Here is a 23,060-nt window from a genome sequence, read left to right as displayed (position 1 = left end):
ACACCATCCGCCCTGCTCTGCTGGATGAGAAGCTGACAGTGATGCAGGTGAATGCTTCCCTGGTTTCATGGATTATTGATTACCTGACTGGCAGACCACAGTACGTGCACTTGCAACATGTGTGTCAGACAGAGTGATCAGCAGCACTGGGGCTCCACAGGGGACTGTTCTGTTTCCCTTTCTCTTCACCATCTACACCTCGGACTTCAACTACTGCACAGAGTCTTGCCATCTTCAGAAGTTTTCTGATGACTCTGCCATAGTTGGATGCATCAGCAAGGGAGATGAGGCCGAGTACAGGGCTACGGTGGGAAACTTTGTCACATGGTGTGAGCAGAATCATCTGCAGCTTAATGTGAAAAAGTCTAAGGAGCTGGTGGTGGACCTGAGGAGGGCTAAGGCACCAGTGACCCCTGTTTCCATCCAAGGGGTCAGTGTGGACATGATGAAGGATTACAAATATCTGGGAATACGAATTGACGATAAACTGGACTGGTCAAAGAACACTGAGGCTGTCTACAAGAAGGGGGCAGAGCCGTCTCTATTTCCTGAGGAGACTGAGGTCTTTTAACATCTGCCGGACGATGCTGAGGATGTTCTACGAGTCTGTGGTGGCCAGTGCTATCATGTTTGCTATTGTGTGCTGGGGCGGCAGGCTGAGGGTAGCAGACACCAACAGAATCAACAAACTCATTCGTAAGGCCAGTGATGTTGTGGGGGTGGAACTGGACTCTCTGGCGGTGGTATCTGAAAAGAGGATGCAGTCCAAGTTGCATGCCATCTTGGACAATGACTCCCATCCACTCCATAATGTACTGGTTAGGCACAGGAGTACATTCAGCCAGAGACTCATTCCACCGAGATGTAACACTGAGCGTCATAGGAAGTCATTCCTGCCTGTGGCCTTCAAACTTTACAACTCCTCCCTCGGAGTGTCAGACGCCCTGAGCCAATAGGCTGGTCCTGGACTTATTTCCACTTGTCATAATTTATTATTATTATTATTATTATTATTTATGGTTTTATATTGCTATATTTCTACACTATTCTTGGTTGGTGAGACTATAACGAAACCCAGTTTCCCTCGGGATCAATGAAGTATGTATGTCTGTCTGTCTGGGTTTCAGCACCTAAGTTACAGAGAAAGGTTGAACAAGTTAGGTCTTTATTCTTTGAAGTGTAGAGGGTTGAGGGGGGACTTGATAGAGGTATTTAAAATTATGAGGGGGATAGATAGAGTTGACGTGGATAGGCTTTTTCTATTGAGAGTAGGGAAGATTCAAACAAGAGGACATGAGTTGAGAGTTAAGGGGCAAAAGTTTAGGGGTAACACGAGGGGGAACTTCTTTACTCAGAGAGTGGTAGCTGTGTGGAACAAGCTTCCAGTAGAAGTGGTAGAGGCAGGTTTGATTTTGTAATTTTTAAAAAAAATTGGATAGGTATATGGACAGGAAAGGAATGGAGGGTTATGGGCTGAGTGCAGGTAGGTGGGAATAGTTGAGAGTAAGTGTTCGGCACAGACTGCCCCGAGCTGTAATAGCATCTCACTAACTGCTATACTGCCATTCTTCCAATGACAGTGAAGATTTCCTCTCATATTCTAAAGGTGTACGAGTTAAGATTAGTAAATTGTAGGTATGTGATGCTGGTGTCAGAAGCGTGACGGCACTTCAGGCTGCACCCAGCACATCTTGGATTGTGTTGGTTTGTATTAAGGAAGGAGGTAGCTTTTACAAGACATCAGGGGTATGGGGAGCACATGGGAATATTTTATTAACTTGGAGGATCATCTATGATTGTTATGAATGTGGATCAGGTGCAAAGGGCTGAATGGCCTCCTGTTGTCTCTGTTTTGACCAGATTAATTGAGTTCTGCAGCTGTTTTAACCAAACTTATCCAAACTGTTGGGATTCTGTTGCACTTGGATAAAACTGGCACCTCGTAAGCACTTTAGCAATTGGAGATCACTGCGATTTTGAATAATCAACTTTGGAAGTAAATTTTTTTGCAGATGTAACCAGATTAAAACTGTGGTTGTGTTCAGCTCTGCAGTAGGCACTCAGAACATTTAACATTTTAATTGCTGAGCTTGGCAAGCATTGCTTTGCATATAACATGCAAGAGAAGAAAGAGAGTAAAGCACCTCTGAGCATTTCATCAACATTAACAAAATGCTGGAGGAACTCAGCAGGTCAGACATCATCTGTGGAGGGAAATTAAACAGTCAGCATTTCGGACCAAGACCCTTCATCAAGACTCAAAGTACTGATTCAAGTCTTGGCCCTAACATCAACTGTTTATTCACCTCCATAGATGCTGCCTGATTTGCTAAGTTCTTTTCAGTATTTTCTGTGTGTGGTTCAAGATTTCCAGCATCTGCAGAATCTCTTGTGTCTGTGTTCAGTTCATGACAGCTGGTGAACTAGAATCTATAACTAATTGGTTAAGTTTGCCAAAAATAGTCCTTATGACTGTACAATGATATGAAGTGCTGGCTGAGGATTCTTGGATCACAGCTACTGAGTTTGATTATCTCAACGATTCGTGGATCATGGCTTGTGGCTGTGGACTCACTATCATCTGCGGTCTGATGTTTAATGTCCTCGGTGCTGAACACGCTGTACTATTTGAGCAATTTGATCGAGGTCTGCAACCATTGGTACAGCACTGAACTGACTGAGTTGGTGGCTGTGGCCGTGGCCATTGGATCTTGGACTGGCTTTTCTTTCCTTCGTGGCTTGTAGCTGTGGACTCACTTTTGGGAGCACACAGTTTGATGTTTCATGTTTTGTGTGTTATTTGTTTGCTGCATATCTGATGGCTTTGTTGTGTGGGGATTTTCTTTATATGGGTTCTATGGTGTTTCTTTGTTTTGTGGCTGTCTGCAAGAAGATGAATCTCAAGGTTGTATACTGTATAAATAGTTTGATAATAAATATACTTTGAACTTTGGTATGTATAAGGGTGTTGATCGTCTTGTTCTCTGGTAAGAATGACCATTTTAGATTGTTCAATGATTCCACTTCTTGGGCAGTGTTCTGTAAATGTGAAGCAGAGAGCAGGTTTTATGATTACACACATTTGATATGGCTATGTGATGCTGTGAAATTAGTAATAATGACAAAGACTGAAGTTTGAAACTTCTCCCGTCCAATCAACCACATCCTCAGGAAGGCTCGTACTGTGTGCAATGCCATTAAAGGTGTAAGGGCTGCTCAGATGCATTTATTTGTTGATTTGTACAGATATGATGCTCACTGACCTAATCCACATGCACTAACACCGTTTTCCCTTTTTCAGGTTATGTATGGTTTTCTAGTTGGGTGCTTAGTCCTGCGATCTATATATGTTGTTACCTGGTAAGTCATACTCAAACACAGCATTTCAATAGGTACATTTAATGTCAGAGAAATGCATACAATATACATCCTGAAATTATTTTCTTTTGCAAACATCCATGAAAACAGAGGAGTGCCCCAAAGAATGAATGACAGTTAAACGATAGAACACCAAAGCCTCCCCCGGCTCCCCCTCCCATGCACAAGCAGCAGCAAGGGAACGACCCCCCTCACCCCCACCAGCAAAAAAGCATCAGCAACCCCCACCACGAACTCAAGCATGCAGCAAAGCATTAATGATGACACAAACTTGCTGTACCCCAAAGACTACCTGTTCACCTGGTAATTCAACATACCACAGGCTCTCTCTCTCCCTAATAAGGGAAAAAGAGGTGTCCCTGTTTCACAGCGAGAGGGGAGACATAACAAACAACTTGCTGATTTTGATGTTAAAATCTGTTGCAACGCTTTTTCCAAGCTCTGCGCCCAAAGAGTTAGCCCCACTGGCCCACTGCTCCCAGTGTTCCATGTTCTTCCGCAACGCCTCAGTCTGGGCACCGGCCTTGAGTCAGCCCGTCTCCAGAGCTACGAAAATCCAGTACCCTGTAGGCACTTGAGTTTTCCAGGCTGCATCCTTGGGATATCAAAAAGCTGCTGGTTGTGAGGTCCTGAGAGTGGGTTCCATTCCTGCAAAGAACAGAAGTTGGAGTGTAACTCCAGGTCAGGATCTTCAAAAGAACCTTGAAAAGGAAACAAAAAGATATCAAAGATAGAAATAGAACTGTTTCTGAAGATGCAAGCAAAGAAATCGCTGTCAGGTGCCATCATCACCAACAACTAAATATGTCAGAGATGGGGTAAGAAGGGGAGGAGGGGCATTAACGGAAGTTAGAGAAGTCAATGTTCATGCCATCAGGTTGGAGGCTACCCAGCCGGTATATAAGGTGTTGTTCCTCCAACCTGAGTTTGGATTCATTTTGACAATAGAGGAGGCCATGGATAGACATATCAGAATGGGAATGGGACGTGGAGTTAAAATGTGTGGCCACTGGGAGATCCTGCTTTTTCTGGCAGAAACAGTGTTCAGCGAAACAGTCTCCCGGTCTACATCGGGTCTCACCAATATATAAAAGGCCACACAGGGAGCACCGGACGCAGTATACCACACCAGCCGACTCACAGGTGAAGTGTCGCCTCACCTGGAAGGACTGTCTGGGGTCCTGAATGGTGGTGAGGGAGGAAGTGTAAGGGCAGGTGTAGCACTTGTTCCGTTTACAAGGATAAGTGCCAGGAGGGAGATTGGTGGAAAAGGATGGTGGGGACGACTGGACAAGGGAGTCGCGTAGGGAGCGATCCCTGCGAAAAGCAGAAAGGGGAGGGAGGGAAAAATGTATTTGGTAGTGGGATCCAGTTGGAGGTGGCGGAAGTTACGGAGAATTATACGTTGGACCTGGAGGCTGGTGGGGTGTTAGGTAAGGACAAGGGGAACCCTATCCCGAGTGGGGTGGCGGGTGGTTGGGGTGAGGGCAGATGTGCGGGAAATGGGAGAGATGCATTTGAGAGCAGAGTTGATGGTGGACGAAGGGAAGCCCCTTTGTTTAAAAAAGGAAGACATCTCCTTCGTCCTGGAATGAAAAGCCTCATCCTGAGAGCAGATGCGGCGGAGACGGAGGAATTGTGAGAAGCGGATAGCATTTTTGCAAGAGACAGGGTGGGAAGAGGAATAGTCCAGGTAGCTGTGAGAGTCTGTAGGCTTATAGTAGATATCAGTAGGTAGGCCGTCTCCAGAGATGGAGACAGAAAGATCAAGAAAGGGGAGGGAGGTGTCAGAAATGGACCAGGTAAATTTGAGGGCAGGGTGAAAGTTGGAGGCAAAGTTAATGAAGTCGACGAGCTCAGCACGCGTGCAAGAGGCAGTGCCAATGCAGTCGTCGATGTAGCGAAGGAAAAGAGGGGGATGGATACTAGTATAGACTTGAAACATGGACTGTTCCACAAAGCCAACAAAAAGGCAGGCATAACTGGGACCCATACGGGTGCCCATGGCTAGACCCTTGGTTTGGAGGAAGTGGGAGGAGCCAAAGGAGAAATTATTGAGAGTAAAAACTAATTAGAGTTCTGTGATTTTACAAGTGTGCATAAATGATTGTGACACTGTCAGGAAATCCATACAAAACCAGGATATTTGTCAACCTAGCTGTGATGGTATTATTGGCACAGTAGTTTAGGTAATCCTAGATAGATCAGGAGATGCCATACACACACCATGACAAATTCCAAATATGTGGAAATGTATATAGCAAATAAAGGCAATCCTTTATAAATCTAAAATCATATTTAACAAGAGACTAAAAGCTAGGAAGCTGAACTTAGCTTTATTGAGAACTAAAGTGAAAAGCGGTGTTTCTGAATTGACGTTTTCATCAAGGTTAAGAAAAGAATCAGTAGAGTTGATAAATGAGAAAATAAGTATGATCATTGAACTGAATGTTTGTGTGCTTAGAGTCATAGAAAACTACTGTACCAAAGTAGGCCCTTTGGCCCATCTAGTCCTTACCAAACCATTTAAGCTGCCTAGTCCCATTGACCTGCACCCAAGTCATAGCCCTCCATACCCTTGCCACCCATGTACCTATCCAGACTTCTCTTAACAGTTGAAATCAAAATTGCATATACCATTTCCACTGACGTTTTTCATTCCACACTCTCACCACCCTTTGAGTGAAAATGTTTTCCTTTGTATTGTTTTGAAAGATTAGTTTGATTAGCTTGACCCTTGCTGGTCCTCTTCTAAATCTGTTTTAAACCTTTGTAGAATTCTTTGTTCCTGTTTTATATTCATTGTGTGAGGACAAAGTTGTTCTCTCTGAATAATTCCCCTCTGAACAACAGATTAATCTTAATATCCCTTTGTAACATCTGATTGCGAGTGAACATTCTCCCTTCATTCTAGATCGAAGCATAGTTAACTTCAATTGAAAATCAAGAAAAACTGCAGATAATGGAAATACTTAATATACGAGACAGTGGAGAAGGAAAGAATGAAACATCATTTACCTAGAATGTTTGCTCTTAATTCCATCTCCTCAGATACTGCCTACCCTGATGAGTTTATTTTAAATACTTCCTATATTATGTCCAAACTTTATTTTATTTATAAATGTCTGGTTATCTTGCATTTATTCTTATTGCTTAATATTTATAGCAAAAGGTCCTGTTTTCAAGGAAGACCATTAACACATAGGAGCAGATTAAGGACACTCGGACATTGGAGTTTGCTCTGCCATTCCATCGTGGCTAATTTATTATTCATTTCTGCCCCATTAGAACATAGAAATCTACAGCATATTAGAGACCCTTCGGCCCACAATGTTGTGCTGACTGTGTAATCTACTCTAGAAACTACCTAAAATTACCCCACCGCATAGCCCTCTATTTTACTAATCTCTATCTTTTATCTAAGAATCTCTTGAAAGATGCTATTGTGTCCTCCTCTACCGCCTTCACTGGCAGTGCATTTCACACTCCGACCACACTGCGTGAAAAACCTACCCCATAACATCCCCTCTGTACCTACTTCAAAGCACCTTAAAACTATGTGTTAGTCATTTCAGCCCTGGGAAAAGCCTCTGGCTATCCACATGATCAATGCCTCTCAACATCTTATACTCCTCTATCAGGACACCTTTCATCTTCCATTGCTCCAAGGAGAAAAGGACAAGTTCATTCAGTGTGTTCTCATAAGGCATGCTCTCCAATTCAGGCAATATCCTTGTAAAGATCTTAAGGCACAAACTAACGGAGATGGGAGTAGACTCTCACATGGTGGATTGGATAGTGGACTACTTGACAGATAGACCTCAGTATGTGCGGTTGGGAGACTGTAGGTCTGACACGGTGGTCAGCAGCACAGGGGCGCCGCAGGGAACCGTACTCTCTCCGGTCCTGTTCACCCTGTACACATCAGACTTCCAATATAACTCAGAGTCCTGCCATGTGCAGAAGTTCGCTGATGACACGGCCATAGTGGGGTGTGTCAGGAATGGACAGGAGGAGGAGTATAGGAAACTGATACAGGACTTTGTGATATGGTGCAACTCAAACTACCTGCGTCTCAATATCACCAAGACCAAGGAGATGGTGGTGGACTTTAGGAGATCTAGGCCCCATATGGAGCCAGTGATCATTAATGGAGAACGTGTGGAGCAGGTTAAGACCTACAAGTATCTGGGAGTACAGTTAGACGAGAAGCTTGACTGGACTGCCAACACAGATGCCTTGTGCAGGAAGGCACAGAGTCGAATGTACTTCCTAAGAAGGTTGGCGTCATTCAATGTCTGTAGTGAGATGCTGAAGATGTTCTATAGGTCAGTTGTGGAGAGCGCCCTCTTCTTTGTGGTGGCGTGTTGGGGAGGAAGCATTAAGAAGAGGGACGCCTCACGTCTTAATAAGCTGGTAAGGAAGGCGGGCTCTGTCGTGGGCAAAGTACTGGAGAGTTTAACATCGGTAGCTGAGCGAAGGGCGCTGAGTAGGCTACGGTCAATTATGGATAACTCTGAACATCCTCTACATAGCACCATCCAGAGACAGAGAAGCAGTTTCAGTGACAGGTTGCTATCGATGCAATGCTCCTCAGACAGGATGAAGAGGTCAATACTCCCCAATGCCATTAGGCTTTACAATTCTACCGCCAGGACTTAAGAACTTTTTAAAAGCTATTATTAATGCTTTTTGAGACGGTGATTTAGATGCATATCATATTTTTTTACTGAGTTAAGTATTGTATGTAATTAGTTTTGCTACAACAAGTGTATGGGACATTGGAAAAAAAGTTGAATTTCCCCATGGGGATGAATAAAGTATCTATCTATCTATCTATCTAAATCTTCTCTGCACTCTTTCTATAGTATCCACACCCTGCCTGTAGTGAGGTGACCAGATCTGAACACAGTACTCCAAATGGGGTTTGACCAAGGTCTTATATAGCTATAACATTACCTCATGGCTCTTGAATTTAAATCTCTTGCCTTATCTCCATAGCCTTTGACACACTTACTAATCAAGAACCTATCAGCCTTTGCTTTAAGTATACTCAATGACTTGGCCTCCACAGCCATCTGTGGCAATGAATTCCTTAGATTCACCATCCTCTGACGAAATTCCTTCTCAGCTCTGTTCTAAAGGGACGTCCTTCTATTTTGAATCTGTGAACTTTGGTTCTAGACATCCCCATCATCTCCACGTGCACTCTTCAATATCTGATAGGTTTTAGTGAGATCCCTCCTCGTTCTTCTAAACTCCAGTGAGTACAAGCCCAGAGGCATTAAATGCTCCTCATATGTTAACCTTTGCATTCCCTTGATAATTCTTGTGAACCTTCTCTGGGCCCTTTCTAATGCCAGCAATCCTTTCTTAGATAAGGACCGAGTACTCCAATTGTGATCTGACCAGTGCCTTATAATGCCTCAGTATTACATTCTTGCTTTTATATTCTCGTGCTTTCAACATGAATGCCTTCCTTATCACAGGCCCAACCAGCAAGTTAACCTTTAGTGATTCCATATTTCACAATTTTCATTTAGATTATCTTGTTGCCAATCATTTTTGGATATAGTTATAACAATGGGTTGGAAATTAATCAGAACAAAGTCACTTCATTGGGAAAGGCAAAAGCTACTCAAACAGCATTGTCCATTGTATTCACGAACTGCACTCATTTTCCTACCTCATCATGATTCCATTGAAAGTTCAGTGACAGTGTCACAATATTCTGTTTCTGTTAGAAATAACATAACATGTCTTCATGAAATTTAGTAGCTAGGATTATAGATTCAGCCCTTGATTGCATTTTTTAACTATAGCAATGTTCATCTATGGTAGTACAGTGTATTAAGTGGTCTAATATTGACACCACCACTAATGATATTCATGTCTTTTATCTCAGTGGTGTTTATTGGATCAAACTTCATGTAAATTGTTCATTCCCCTCCATAGACGTTGCCTGATTTACTGCTGGGTTCCTTCAGCATGTGTGTGTTGCTCAAGTTTTCCAGATTCTGCAGAATCTCTTGTGTCTTGTGTCAGACTGTTCTTTTTTAAAAATTTAATTTAACTGTACACAGGAAAGCAGGGAAAGGGGTAAGGTCACCCTAATTTCCATCAACTCTTATCTAGTTCTAATGAGCATAGAAGATAGAGACCTACAGCACATTACAGGCCCACAATGTTGTACCGACCTTGTCACCTAAGCTAGAAACTACCTAGAGTTTTCCTACCACACAGCCCTCTATTTTCCTAAGCTCCATGTACCTATCTAAGAGTTTCTCAAAAGACCCTATTGTATCCGCCTTTGCTACTGTTGCTGGCAGTGCAATCCACACACCCACCAATCTCTGTGTGAAAAACTTACTTCTGACATCTCCCCCTTGTACCTATTTCCAAGCACCTTAAAACTATGCCTTCGTGTTAACCATTTTAGCCCTTGAAAAAAGTCTCTGACCATCCACATGATCAATGGCACTCATCATCTTATTATCTTATCTCTATCAGGTCACCTCTCATCCTCTGTCACTATAAGGAGAAAAAGCCAAGTTCTCTCAACCTTTTCTCACAGGGCATGCTCTCCAATCCAGGCAACATCCTTGTAAATCTCCTCTGCACTCTCTGTACAGTATCCACTGTTTCCAGTGATTGCATAATAATGACAACATAGCTTATTTCATAGTGTGCTGTAGCTAAGGTAGGTTGTTAGTGTCACAACAACCTGACTGAGTACCAAACTCTATAAATACCAATGCTCTAATGAAATGTCTTGGCCGGAAACATAAACTGTTTACTCCTTTCCATAGATAGTGTTTGACCTGCTGAGTTCCTCCAGCATTTTCTTTTGTTTGTTACTCTGAATTTCCAGCATCTGCAGAATCACTTGTGTTTATAATTCTGAGTGTTTGGAACAGTCCTGTGGTATATGCTGAGGGCATGAAATACAGGTGCTATCTTACTGACATTCATTTTCCCTCCAGGGTCTACCCATGGCTGCGACCTCTTGCCTATACCTCCTTAGGTGTGTTCTTGATGGGCTTTATTCTCTGGAATGTGGACAACATCTTATGTGGCAATTTGAGGTACAGTTTTATTCTATTTCTTCTAAGAGCATTTAAGGGCAGAGAAATTGCAGTAAATTTTTGATAGCAGTTTCAGGGGAATAGTAAACACATTTCTCCTAAGTTTTATAATTGTCTTGGCACTCCCTGCCATGTTAAAGATGGATGCAGAGATTGAAGCTTCTTACAGAAAAACTTTGGAATTAAACTTCTAACTGAATTTTAAAGTTCTTTTCATAAACTTTAGTTAGAAAGAAAAATAAGACATGACAGTATAAATCAAATAATTTTAACAGTCAGCTTAATCATTCTAAGATTTGAAGTGCAGAGGCAGAGATACCTGGGTGTTTGACATTAAAAATGCTATTCAGTTGATTCACCATCATGGTGAGGGAGGAGGTGAAACATTTCTGTGGCTTGCAGGGATACTGTATGTGCCAAGATGGAGATTAGTGGGAAGTGACAGATGGACAAGGGAATCACAGAGGGAGCAATCCCTGCAGAAAGTGAAGAGTGGGGAAAGAGTTAAAGATGCGTTTGGTGATAGGATTCCATTGAAGATGGCAGAAGTTGGGAGCTGAGGACAAAAGAAACTCCATCCCTGTTGAGGCAGCGGGAAGATGGGGTGAGTGTGGATGTTCAAGAAATGGAGGAGATGCGGGTGAGGGCAGCATCAATGATGGAGGAAGGGAAACCCCATTCTTTGAAGAAGGAGGACATCTCTGATGCCCTGGAAAGGGAAGCCTCATCCTGGAAACAGATGCAGTGGAAATGAAAGAACTGAGAAAATAGCATTTTTGCAGGCGACAGGATGGGAAGAATTTATAGTCAAGATAACTGAGAATCGATAGGTTTATATGTTTTCAGAAAGAAAATGAAGTGAGGCATTTTATATTTATTGAAACCTGTATTATATTTCATTGAACTCCAAAACCTAAAGACAAAAGCATACTGAAAATTCTAACATAACCACTTCATCACCTCCAACCAGCCTCTTATAACAAAACCCTAACTCAATGTTGGTACCTGTGAATTATATACATTTCTCCCAATTACATTACCCTACAGGTTTACAAAAGATGTCAGTCGACAGTTTGTTTTCAGAGGATGGAGACTCAGAGATCGAGAAAGGGGACAGAGGTGTCATAAATGCACCAAGTGAATTTAAGGGCGGGGTGCAAGTTCAAGGCAAAGTTGATGAAATTGACGAGCTAAGCATGGGTGCATGATACATTTATTATTACATTATTATTAATGTAACACAAAGAGTTGGGGCTGTATTATCAAGGAAGGCTTTAAACATGAACTGTTCCACGTAGGCGATGAAAAGGCAGGCGTAGCTGGGATTCATGCAGGTGTCCAAGCTACCGTTGAGTTTGGAGAAAGTGGGAGGAGCCAAAGTACAAATTGATGACCAGTTCCACCAGACGGAGGGTGATTGAATTTTTTTTTCAAGAAAGAAGCTGAGAGCTTTAAGGCCTTGGTGGGGGATAGAAGTGTGTAGGGATTGGACATCCATGGTGAAAATGAGGTGATCAAGACCAGGGAATTCAAAGTTTCTGAGGAGTTTGAGAGCATGTGAAATGCCATGAATGCAGGTGGGAATGAGTCAATGTATGTGGAGAAGGAGCTCAGTGATGCAGGAGCAGGCAGAGACAGTGGACCTACCTGGACAGTCTGGTTTGTGGATCTTGGGTAGGAGGTATAAGCGAGCAGTGTGTGGTAAGGAAACCATGAGGCTGGTGGTAGTGGATGGGAGATATCCAGAGTTGATGAGGTTAGTGATGGTGTGAGAGACATGGGCCTGATGGTGCAAAGTCTGTTCCTTTTCGGGGGGGTAGGTATGAAGACGTGTCTGAGAGTTGTCACCTGCCCTCAGCAAGGTAATGGTCAGTCTGTCACACTACAATAGCACCCCTTTTGTCTGTGGGTTTGATGGTAAGGTTGGGACTGGTGTGAAGAGAGTGAAGGTTTATTAGTTCAGCGGGAGTAAGGTTCAAGGAGGAGAGAGGAGTACTGAAATCAAGTCATTTGATGTCTCATCAGCAATTAGAGATGGAATTATTCAGAGCAGGCAGAGAACCAACGTGGGTATCCAAGAAAAGGAGGATGGTCGAGACAGGAGAAGGGGTCATCAGTGTGGGGTGAGGCATCCTTGTCAAAAAAAGTGTAGTAGTCCCTTAAAAATCACATGAGTAGGCTTCATCTGGAATAAACAAGGTGAAAGTTTCCACAAGTAAGCAGATAGGTAATTGATAAAATGATAAGACAAGGATAGAAACATAGAAACATAGAAAATAGGTGCAGGAGTAGGCCGTTCGGCCCTTCGAGCCTGCACCGCCATTCAGTATGATCATGGCTGATCATCCAACTCAGAACCCTATACCTGCTTTCTTTCCATAGCCCCGATCCCTTTAGCCACAAGGGCCATATCTAACCTCCTCTTAAATATAGCCAATGAACCGGCCTCAACTGTTTCCTGTGGCAGAGAATTCCACAGATTCACCACTCTCTGTGTGAAGAAGTTTTTCCTCATCTCGGTCCTAAAAGGCTTCCCCTTTATCCTTAAACTGTGACCCCTCGTTCTGGACTTCCCCAACATCGGAAACAATCTTCCTGCATCTAGCCTGTGCAATCCCTTTAGAATTTTATACGTTTCAATAAGATCCCCCCTCAATCTTCTAAATTCCAGTGAGTATAAGCCTAGTCGATCCAGTCTTTCTTCATATGAAAGTCCTGGATAAGAGAATTTATTTTGTTACACAGAAATTTACTGTGATCTGGATTCTAATTTTTATTTTCCTGACTTGTTTTCTTTCCATTCATGGAAATGTTCTCTACTCTGTATTTCTGAGATTAAAGAAAACAATTAAATACTAGCGGTATTTGTCCATATATATTAAAACATACAGTGGAATGTGTTGCTTTGAGTCAATGACTAACATAGTTCGAAGATTGTACTGGGGGCAGCCCACAAGTGTTGCCACACTTCTGGCACCAATATAGCACGCCCACAATCTAATAACCCTTATCCTAAACATATGTCTATGGAACGTGGGAGGAAACTGGAGCACTTGGAGTAAGCCCATGTCATCCCAGGGAGAATGTACAAAGTCCTTAAGAGAGTAGCAGGAATTGAACCCCAGTCGGTGATCGCTGGTCCTGTAAATTGATTATGCTAACCACTACGCTACCATCCTGAGGTGCCAGTTCTGAGCAATGCTGAGCTCCGTAGATGTTGACACAATTCAGGTACGTCATCCAAGCAGCAATATTCAAGTCAGTAATCAGGGCAGGGAAAGAATGGTAATCCATAAAGGGATATTTCCAAAATGTTTTGATACAAACTGGGATTGAAAATGTAAGATGATGTACTTAAGATGATGACATACATCATTAAGGATCCCCTTCACCCACAGCATGCCCTCTTCTTATTGCTAACATCAAGAAGGTGGTACAGGAGTCTGAAGACACACACTTAACGATTTAGGAACAGCTTCTTCCTCTCTACCATCAGATTTCTGAGTGGACAATGAACCCATGTACACTATCTAACTATTTTTTGCTCTCTTTTTATGTATTTCTTACTGTAATGTATAAAGTTTTATTATGTATTGTTCTGCAATGTACTGTTGCCACAAAACAACATTTTCCCCAACGTATGTCAGTGATATTAATCCTGATTCTGATTCCTGCTCTCAATGGAAGAATAAGAGGAATTTTATTTTTGTTTTGAAAATATAGCAAGGTTTCTCTAAGTCTATTTTTAATTTTTTTGCCATGAAATGCAATGTAGTGAAATGTTGATGTTATTATTCCATCATAATGGACCGACTGTAGGTGACAGTCTTATCCATATCACTAAAGACCAGAGCTAGGAAGGACAGATAGCTAAAATGCAACATATTACTTGCAATTCAATCATGCTTTTTCCTTTCCTTAGGGAGGTCAGGCAAAAAGTGCCATTCCATCTCCTTGGTGCCCTGACACAATTCCATGCATGGTGGCACATTCTAACAGGCCTAGGCTCATACCTGCACATTCTTTTCAGGTAGGCATGATGGCAAGTATTCTTGTTGTTTAATATTGTTATATAACTATCTTAAAGCTGTATTTTAGCAATCTTCTCTCTCAGATGTACTTATTTATTGCTCGTTTATTTTTTATTTGCAGTTTTTTTGTCTTTTGCATGTTGGTTGTTTGTCTTGTTTGCATTTTTTATTGATTCTATTGTGTTTCTTTGTACTTACTGGGAATGCCTGCAAGAAAATGAATCTCAAGGTAGTGTATGGTGACATACTTGTACTTTGATAATAAATTTGCTTTGAACTTTGAAATAGAACATAGAAAACCTACAGCACAATACAGGCCCTTTGGCCCACAATGCTGTGCTGAACATATACTTACTTTTGAAATTACTTAGGGTAACCCGTAGCTCTCTATTTTTCTAAGCTCCATGTACCTATCCAAGAGTCTCTTAAAATACTCTGTTGTATCCGCCTCCACCACTGTTGCCGGCAGTCCATTCCACGCACTCAGCACTCTCTGACACCTGACATCTCCTCTGTATCTACTTCCAAGCACCTTTAAACTATGCCCCCTCATGTTAGCCATTTCAGCCCTGGGATAAAGCCTCTGACTATCCACACGATCAATGCCTCTCATCATCTTATATACTTCTATCAGGTCACCTCTCATCCTCCATCGCTCCAAGGAGAAAAGGCTGAGTTCACTCAACCTATTCTCATAAGGCATGTTCTCCAATCCAGGCAACATCCTTGTAAATCTCTTCTGCACCCTTTCTTCAGTTTCCACATCCTTCCTGTAGTGAGGTGACCAGAACTGAGCATAGTACTCCAAATGGGTTATGACCAGTGTCCTATATAGCTGTAACATTACCTCTCGGCTCTTGAACTCAATCCCATGGTTGAGGAAGGCCAATACACCGTATGCTGCCTTAACCACAGAGTCAACCTGTGCAGCAGCTTTGAGGGTCCTATGGACTTGGACCCCAAGATCCCTCTGATCCTCCACACTGCCAAGAGTCTTACCATTAATACTATATTCTGCCATTGTCGTTGACCTACCAAAATGAACCACCTCACACTTATTTGGGTTGAACATCTACCACTTCTCAGCCCAGTTTTGCATTCTGTCGATGCCCCACTGTAACCTCTGACAGCCCTCCACACTATCCACAACACCCCCATGCGTTGGCTTGTTAATGCATTCAAACACAGCCAGTATTCAGACCTTTAACCATCTCTGCGAATGTCTTCAAGAATCCAGGCCTTTAAAGTGGTGCAGATCTATATTGTCTTTTTCAGCAACACACAAGATTCTGGAGGGACTCGACGGGTCAGGGAGCTTCTTTGGAGGGAGATGAACAGTTGATGTTTTGGGTTGCAATGCTTCATCAGGACTGGAAAGAAAGGAGGAGATAGCCAGTTTAAAAAGATGAGGGGAAGGCCTGGAGCATGAGCTGGCAGGTGATGGGTGGATCCAGGTGAGGAAGGAGGAAAAAGCTGGGAGCTGATAACTTGAAGTAACAAAGGACTGAAGACAGAAACTGAAAGGAGAGGAGGGAAGGAGATAGGGAAACACCATCACTGTCAGGTTTCTTTCCAAGCTGCATGGCATCTTGACAAAACGATACACCTCCAGTCCTTTATCATCACTATGTCAATGTCATGGAACTCACTAGAAACACACATGGAACACACTTTCACCAGACGAACTCAGATGGCTCATCACAACTTTCTCAATGGCAATAAGGGATCTGCAAAAAGTGTTAATTTTGCCAGCCATGTGGAGATCTCATAAATGGATTTAAAAATACATTTACCTTGCAATCATTGCCCAAATTAAGCATCTTATTCTAGCAATATATCTTTGTTTTCAAAATTCACTCCTTCAGTTATTATCCTCTACAAACCAGCAACAATTTGTAATTTCTTAACAGCTCAAGGCAAATAAGTTTAGTTGCTTTAGTTCATCCTTGTATCCTCTTCCCCTTTGCTACACCCCTACATTTCATTTGGAACCTCTGACAAAAGACACCAAAGCTACAAATAGTGATTGGCATCAGGCTGCAGGGGTTTGCAAATTCAGTCAGCTCCATCACTTCACAGCATCAAGGTCATCTTCAAAATACGAGGCCTCAAAAAGGGAGCATCCGTCATTAAGGACCCCCATCACCCAGGATGTGCCATCTTCTCATTACTTCCATCAAAGAAGAGGTACAGCAGCCTGAAGTCGTACACACAACATTTTAGAACAGCTGCTTCTCTGCTGCCATCAGATTTGTGAACAGAAAATGAATCAGCCCGTGGAAACAGCCTCACTACACTGTGCTCTCTCTCTTACAATAGTTAATATTTTTTATACATAAGCTTATTTCTTATTGTAATTTATAGATTTTTATGTATTAAATTGCTGCCACAAAACAATAAATTTCACAATATATGCCATTGATACTAAATCTGTTTCTCAACTTCAAGTTCAAATTTATTGTCATCAGACTGTGCGTAAATACAGCCAAATGAGACAATGTTCCTCGAGACTATGGTGCATCACAATACATACGTTTATCACACACAACACATAAAGCAAAATGTTGCCACAAATAAGTTAATAAAATATAATTCAAAATGCACTTATTTCTGATTCTTCCTCCAATAGCACTGAGGACGTGGCATTCAACGTGGGCTCAATTTTATTATTCACATTGATTTTGTTTAAGCTACTAATCACTTTTAAATATTTACGGTTGAAAGTTTGAGTCATTTCAAAATAAGTCTGTGGTTTAAAAAAAATTACTTGGTGCAGGACTCTAAAAAATATAACATGAACAAAGTTTGCAAGCTTCCCCCTCAAATTAATAACTATATTCCCTAACCTTGCCATACCCTTTTCTCTTCTCCAGATGAATAAAGGAAGATAATTACTGTTTATTTTTTTCATGCAATATTCATGAGGATTATCATTCATCACCCATCCAAGTTGCTCTTAGACTCAATATCTTATGAAGTTGCTCAGTGTAGAGCACATTACTGTGTGTCAGGGTGAAACGTGTAGGATGACAGTTTTCTTTTCCTGAAGGGCTCTGATGAACCTGTTGCTTTTTTTTTTACAACAATCTGAAAGCATCATTGTCACAGCCAGTGGTGCTAGCTTTTTAATTTGGTTTATACAGTCATCTGAATTTAAACTCTGCTTTTGTCATGGTGGGATTTGAACTTGCATTTCCCAGTAATTATTCTAACTAATGGATTAACATAACCATCTCATTACTATAACTAATTATTTTTTGATTAAGTGATACCTTAAAAATACACTTTTGCTTTGTTGAAGAGAGATAGGAAAAGCTAGGAGATTTAGTTATTCGTAAATCTGAAACTTCAGGAACTAAGCTGAGACAAGTAGGAGTTTAGGCAATGGTGTTATTAACACCTCAGAGAAATATTTTCAAATCGAAGACCTTTTTCAGCTACTTGACTACAGAGTCAATGCTGACACTGTAAACCGTGCTGAGGAATTACTGAAGTGTCAAATACTGAAGATGTACACTCAGTGACCACTTTATTACCTGGTCAATAAGGCAAATATCTAATCAGCCAATCATATGTCAGCAACTCAATGCATAAAAGCATGCAGACATGGTCAAGAGGCTCTGTTCTTGTTTAGACCAAGCATCAGAATGGGGACGAAATGTGATCTAAGTGACTTTGACCGTGTAATGATTGATGCCAGATGGGTTGGCTTGAATAAGATGGTGCCAATAAATATTGACTCTTTGTCTGCAGCTCCAATGGGAATCATCAGATATTCCCACTTGAGACTAATACATCTGAACTCCATAATCACATCTGTGGTTACTTTAGTCGGCAATAGTTTCAAGATGTTTAAAAAATTTATTGATCCTCAAAATCGACAGACACCAGAGAGCAGACTCAGGCCACGAGTGTAGTTTCCCTTTAAGAAAAAGGAAGCGTGGAAAGTGAGCTAGTCTGCTGGTACGATTGAAACGCAGAGACGTCAGTCCTTAACTCATAACTATTCTGATGGCAATTGTACAGACTCAGGAAAATAAAACTTGAAGATCTCAGAGCAAGATTGCTGTACTAGAGGGACATCAGAGACTGATATGTTGTCTGCTTTGCAGAAATATGGCTCATACTTCCATTTTGGATGCAGCACTGCATCCCAACGGCTTCACCATTTACCACAAAGACAAGACAGGTCAGTCTTTTAAAGGTAGAGGAGGTGGAGTTTACTTCATGATTAACTCATCGTGGTGTGCAGACATCACAGTTCTGTCTCAGTCCTGCTCACCCAACCCAGAACATCTAGCAGTCAAGTGTTGTCCATTTTATCTGCCAAGGGAGTTTTCCACCATCATCCTGGTAGTGGTGTACATTCCACTCCTGGCCAATGTCAGACAGGCACCGGAGGAGCAGAGCACCATGATCAGCAGTCATGAAACAGCACATCTGATACCTTTCCAGTTCAAGTGGGAGATTTCAACCAGGCCAGTTTGAAGAAGGCTCTGAACAACTACCACCAACATATCACTTGTGCAACCAGAGGACCCAACACACTTGACCACTGTTATACCTACATCAAGAACGCTTACTGTGCCACACTACGATTGCACTTGCAAAGGCCCAATCACCAACTGTACTTCTACTCCTGCATACAGGCAGAGACTAAAGACCGCAGCACCAGTGGTAAGGATTGAGAAGGTATGGTCAACAGAGATAGAGGAGAACTTATAATGATTGATGCCAGATTTGAGTCAGTGGACTCAAATCACAGGACAGCTTTGAGTCAGTGGACTGGACAAAATTCAGCAATTCATCTTAGAATCTGTGTGAGCATGCAATAATTGTCACCAGCTTTGCCAAGGCTTCTGTGGATGAGTCTGTGCCTTTGAGAACATACCGTGCATACCCAAACCAAAAGCTGTGTATGAACCAGGAGATTCATAACCTGTGATGGCTTGATCTGTGGTATTCAAGATCATTATCTTGAACTATACAAGAAGTTCAGTTATAACCTATGGAAGGCTATTTTAAGAGTGAAAAAACAATTCTGATTGAAGTTAAAAATAGATGCACGTCAGCTTTAGCATGGCTTGCAGGCCTACGAAGTGAAATCTAACATCACGAATGTCTGTGGTGCTTCATTCCTAGATAAGGTCAACACCTTTTATGCATGCTTTGAGAGGGAGAATGAAAGTAAACCTGTTCAACTCCCTGATCCCTCAGAGGATAACGTCAGAACATCCTTCAAGAGGGTGAACCCACACAAGGAATTGAACCCTCACAAGGGGTTGGGCCCTGATGGTGTACCTGGTAGGGCACTGAAATCTGTGCCAACCAATGAGCAAGGGTGTTCAAGGACATCTTCAATCTCTCACTGCTGCAGTCAAGGCTTCCCACCTGCTTCAAAAAGGAGTCAATCATACGAGTGCCTCAATAACTATGCCTAGTTGCGCTCACATCTGCTGTGATGAAATGCTTTGAGAGGTTAGTCATGGTCAGAATCGTCTCCTGCCTAAGCAAGGACTTGAGCCTGCAGCAGTTAGCCGATCGCCACAATAAGTCCACAGCGGATGCAGGCTCACTGGCTCACCATTTGTTCTTGGATCACTGGGACAATAGCAATACCTACGTCAGGCTGCTTTTTATTGATTACTGCTCAGCATTCAACACCACCATGCCCTCAGAACCTGGGCCTCTATACTTCCCTCTGCAACTGGATCTTTGACTTTCTCACTGGGAGATCACAGTCAGTGCAGATCAGAAAAAAAACATCTCTTCCTCGCTGACAATCAACACTGGCGCACCTCAAGGATACGTGCTTAGCTCACTGCTCTATTCTCTCTACACCCATGACTGTGTGGCTAGGCACAACTCAAATGCCATCTACAAATTTGCTGATGACACAAACATTGTTGGCCGAATTTCAGATAGTAACAAGAAGGTAAACAGGAGTGAGATAGTATAACATCACGAATGTTGAGATAGATAGTTGAATAGTATAACACACAGCCTGGCATTCAATGTCAGTAAGATCTAGGAATTGATTGTGGACTTTAAGGGTTCAGCAGTGGAAAGGGTGAGAAGTTTCAAGTTCCTGGGTGTCTACATCTCTGAATATCTATCCTGGGCCCAACATATTGATGCAATTATCAAGGAGGCACGGTAACAGCTATATTTCATTAGGAGTTTGAGGAGATTTGGTATGTTACCAAACACTCACAAATTTCTACAGATGTACAGTGCAGAACATTCTAACTAATTTCCTCACCATCCGGTATGGAGGAGCCTCTGCTCAGGATTGGAAAAAGCCACGGTAAGTTGCAAACTCAGCCAGCTCTATCATGGGCACTCGCTTCTCCGGCATCGAGGGAAGATTCAAAAAGGCAACATCCATCAAGGACCCTCGTCACCCAGGACGTGCCCACTCATTGTTACCATCAAGGATGAGGTACAGGAGCCTAAAGACACACATTCAACATTTTATGAACAGCTTCTTCCCCTCCAACATCAGATTTCTGAATGGATAATGAACCTATGTACTCTACCTCAATATTTTTTTTGGTCTCCTTTTGCACTAATTTAATTTTTAATATGTATATTTCTTATTGCAATTTATAGTGTTTTTTTTATTTGTTGCATTGTACTGCTGCCGCAAAGCAGCAAATTTCACATCATATGCCGGTGATATTAAACTTGATTCTCATTCTGATTATCCCAGAAAATGCTGATCTCCTGGGATTTTCACACATGACTGTGTCTAGAGTTTACAGAGAATGGTGCAAAAAACATTCAGTGAGTGGGAGTTCCATGGGCAAAAATGTCTTCTTAATGAGGGAGGTCAGAGGAGAATGGCCAGACTGGTTTAATCTGACAGGAAGGTGACAGTAACTCAAATAACCACACGTTAAAACAGTAATGTACTAAAGAGCATCTCTGAACGAACAACACATCAAACCTTGAAGCAGATGGGCCACAGCAGCAGAAGACCATGAATATACACTACACCCAGTGACTACTTTATTAAGGTACAGGAGCTACTTAATAAAGTTGTCAATTAGTGTACCTCAAATATCAACTTTATTTGCTGTATACATTTACATGTATTAGGAATTTTCTGTGGTGTGTTGGCATGACCATGCAACAAAAACATTCAAAGTAAATTTATTATCTAAGTATGTAGATGTCACCTTGAGTTTCATTTTCTTGCAGGTAATCATAGTAGAACAGAGAAACACAACAGAATCAATTAAAAACTACACACAAACAACAATATAAGAATAAAGAATTATGCGGTCATATAAAAAACAGTTTTAAGTATGGAGTAACACACAAAATTTTGTGTGTGTTGCTTGGATTTGCAGCATCTGCAGATTTTCTCCTGTTTGTGGTTAAAATATGGATACGGAGAAAAATGTACATAAATACAAATACCAGCATGTGTACACAATATAAATAGCTAAAAATGGTTTGATGTGTTTACAGTGCAGTGACTAAGGTAGACAGAGGGGAGTGGGTTGGCTAACTAGAATGATTAATAAGATTAACTGCCTGGGGGAAGAAACTTGTAAGAAGGTATGAAGGTTTTATTTCAATAGCCCTATACTGCTTTCCAGAAGGGAGCTTTTGCAAAAGGTAGTTTAGGTGGGAAGTGTCCACAATGATTGTCCTGCCTGCTTCTTTGTCCCAGGCAGATAGAAGTCCTGCAGTGATGGTAGACTGTAGTTGGTCACATTTTCAGCTCACTTGACAGTTCACTGGAGTATCCATAAATTGTGAGAGGATGCTCTCTGTGATTGTTGTGTAGAATTACACCATTATGTTCTGGGGAAGGTGAAATTTTACCAACTGCCACAAGAAGTACATCCTCTGCTGAGCCGCTCATTCAAGAGACACAATCTCAATCAGTTTGAGTAAGAAAAATCCCCTGGATATTAAAATCATACTTGTGATCAGAAATACTAGTAGTAGTGCGATCACTCAAATCGAGTATGATGTTCTCCTAAGGGGTTGTTTATTGGTGGATCCTCAAGTGGCTGTAGAGGCCGATCTGGGATCCACGTATTCTTGTGCAGTGTTAGCGAGATGAAGTGGTGGCTGTAGTTAGTGACTGTTCAGTCTGTCCTTTTGCAGCTGCTGCTTGATCTCTGCGTCATAGCGGAGGCCAATCCCACATAGCACAGCTCCCTCTTAAACTGATTTCCTCCAGGTGTATTTATTGAGTGCAATGTCTTTCAGTTTTTAGATGCTATGTTTAGAAATAAACCGAGAAACTGACAAAATGAACAAGGGAATGTGTGTTAATTAAACAGTGTTAGGTACTGAATGAGTTAATGTAGACACTTCAGCCATTCAATAGTTACCATTCATCTTAACTCTTCTGGTTTAGTCATGGTAATGATTCACTAAGCTTGCCATATATTCTGGGAACAAGAGCACAGTGGACAAAGGACAATATTTAGCAAGGATGCAACTGTTTTAGACTTATGGCAGAAGAATGAGAAATGTTTTACTGTCAACTGTTTGTGGGAGAGTTGTGTGGAGCAGAGGTGTGTAAACTGGCTATAAAGCAACT

At 41.9% G+C, this 23,060-nt stretch overlaps 1 protein-coding gene across 4 annotated transcripts in view; it reads left to right on the top strand.

Annotated features, from left to right (window-relative positions):
• The window catches only part of acer3 (alkaline ceramidase 3), a 287,701-nt gene that overhangs the window by 248,011 nt on the left and 16,630 nt on the right, over positions 1 to 23,060 (top strand). For 2 of the 4 annotated variants that reach the window (XM_073044269.1, XM_073044270.1), the window contains exons 7-9: positions 3,302 to 3,360; positions 10,362 to 10,463; positions 14,386 to 14,493. In XM_073044269.1, coding sequence (XP_072900370.1) covers positions 3,302 to 3,360; positions 10,362 to 10,463; positions 14,386 to 14,493 — 269 coding nt within the window. The remainder of the gene's footprint in view (positions 1 to 3,301; positions 3,361 to 10,361; positions 10,464 to 14,385; positions 14,494 to 23,060) is intronic. The other 2 variants (XM_073044271.1, XM_073044272.1) reach the window with 1 other exon arrangement.

Source organism: Hemitrygon akajei, chromosome 4 (assembly GCF_048418815.1).
Source record: "Hemitrygon akajei chromosome 4, sHemAka1.3, whole genome shotgun sequence".
NCBI classification, from domain to species: domain Eukaryota; kingdom Metazoa; phylum Chordata; class Chondrichthyes; order Myliobatiformes; family Dasyatidae; genus Hemitrygon; species Hemitrygon akajei.
The sequence above is the reverse complement of the archived record's forward strand: the minus strand, read 5'-3'. Positions and strand labels throughout refer to the sequence as shown.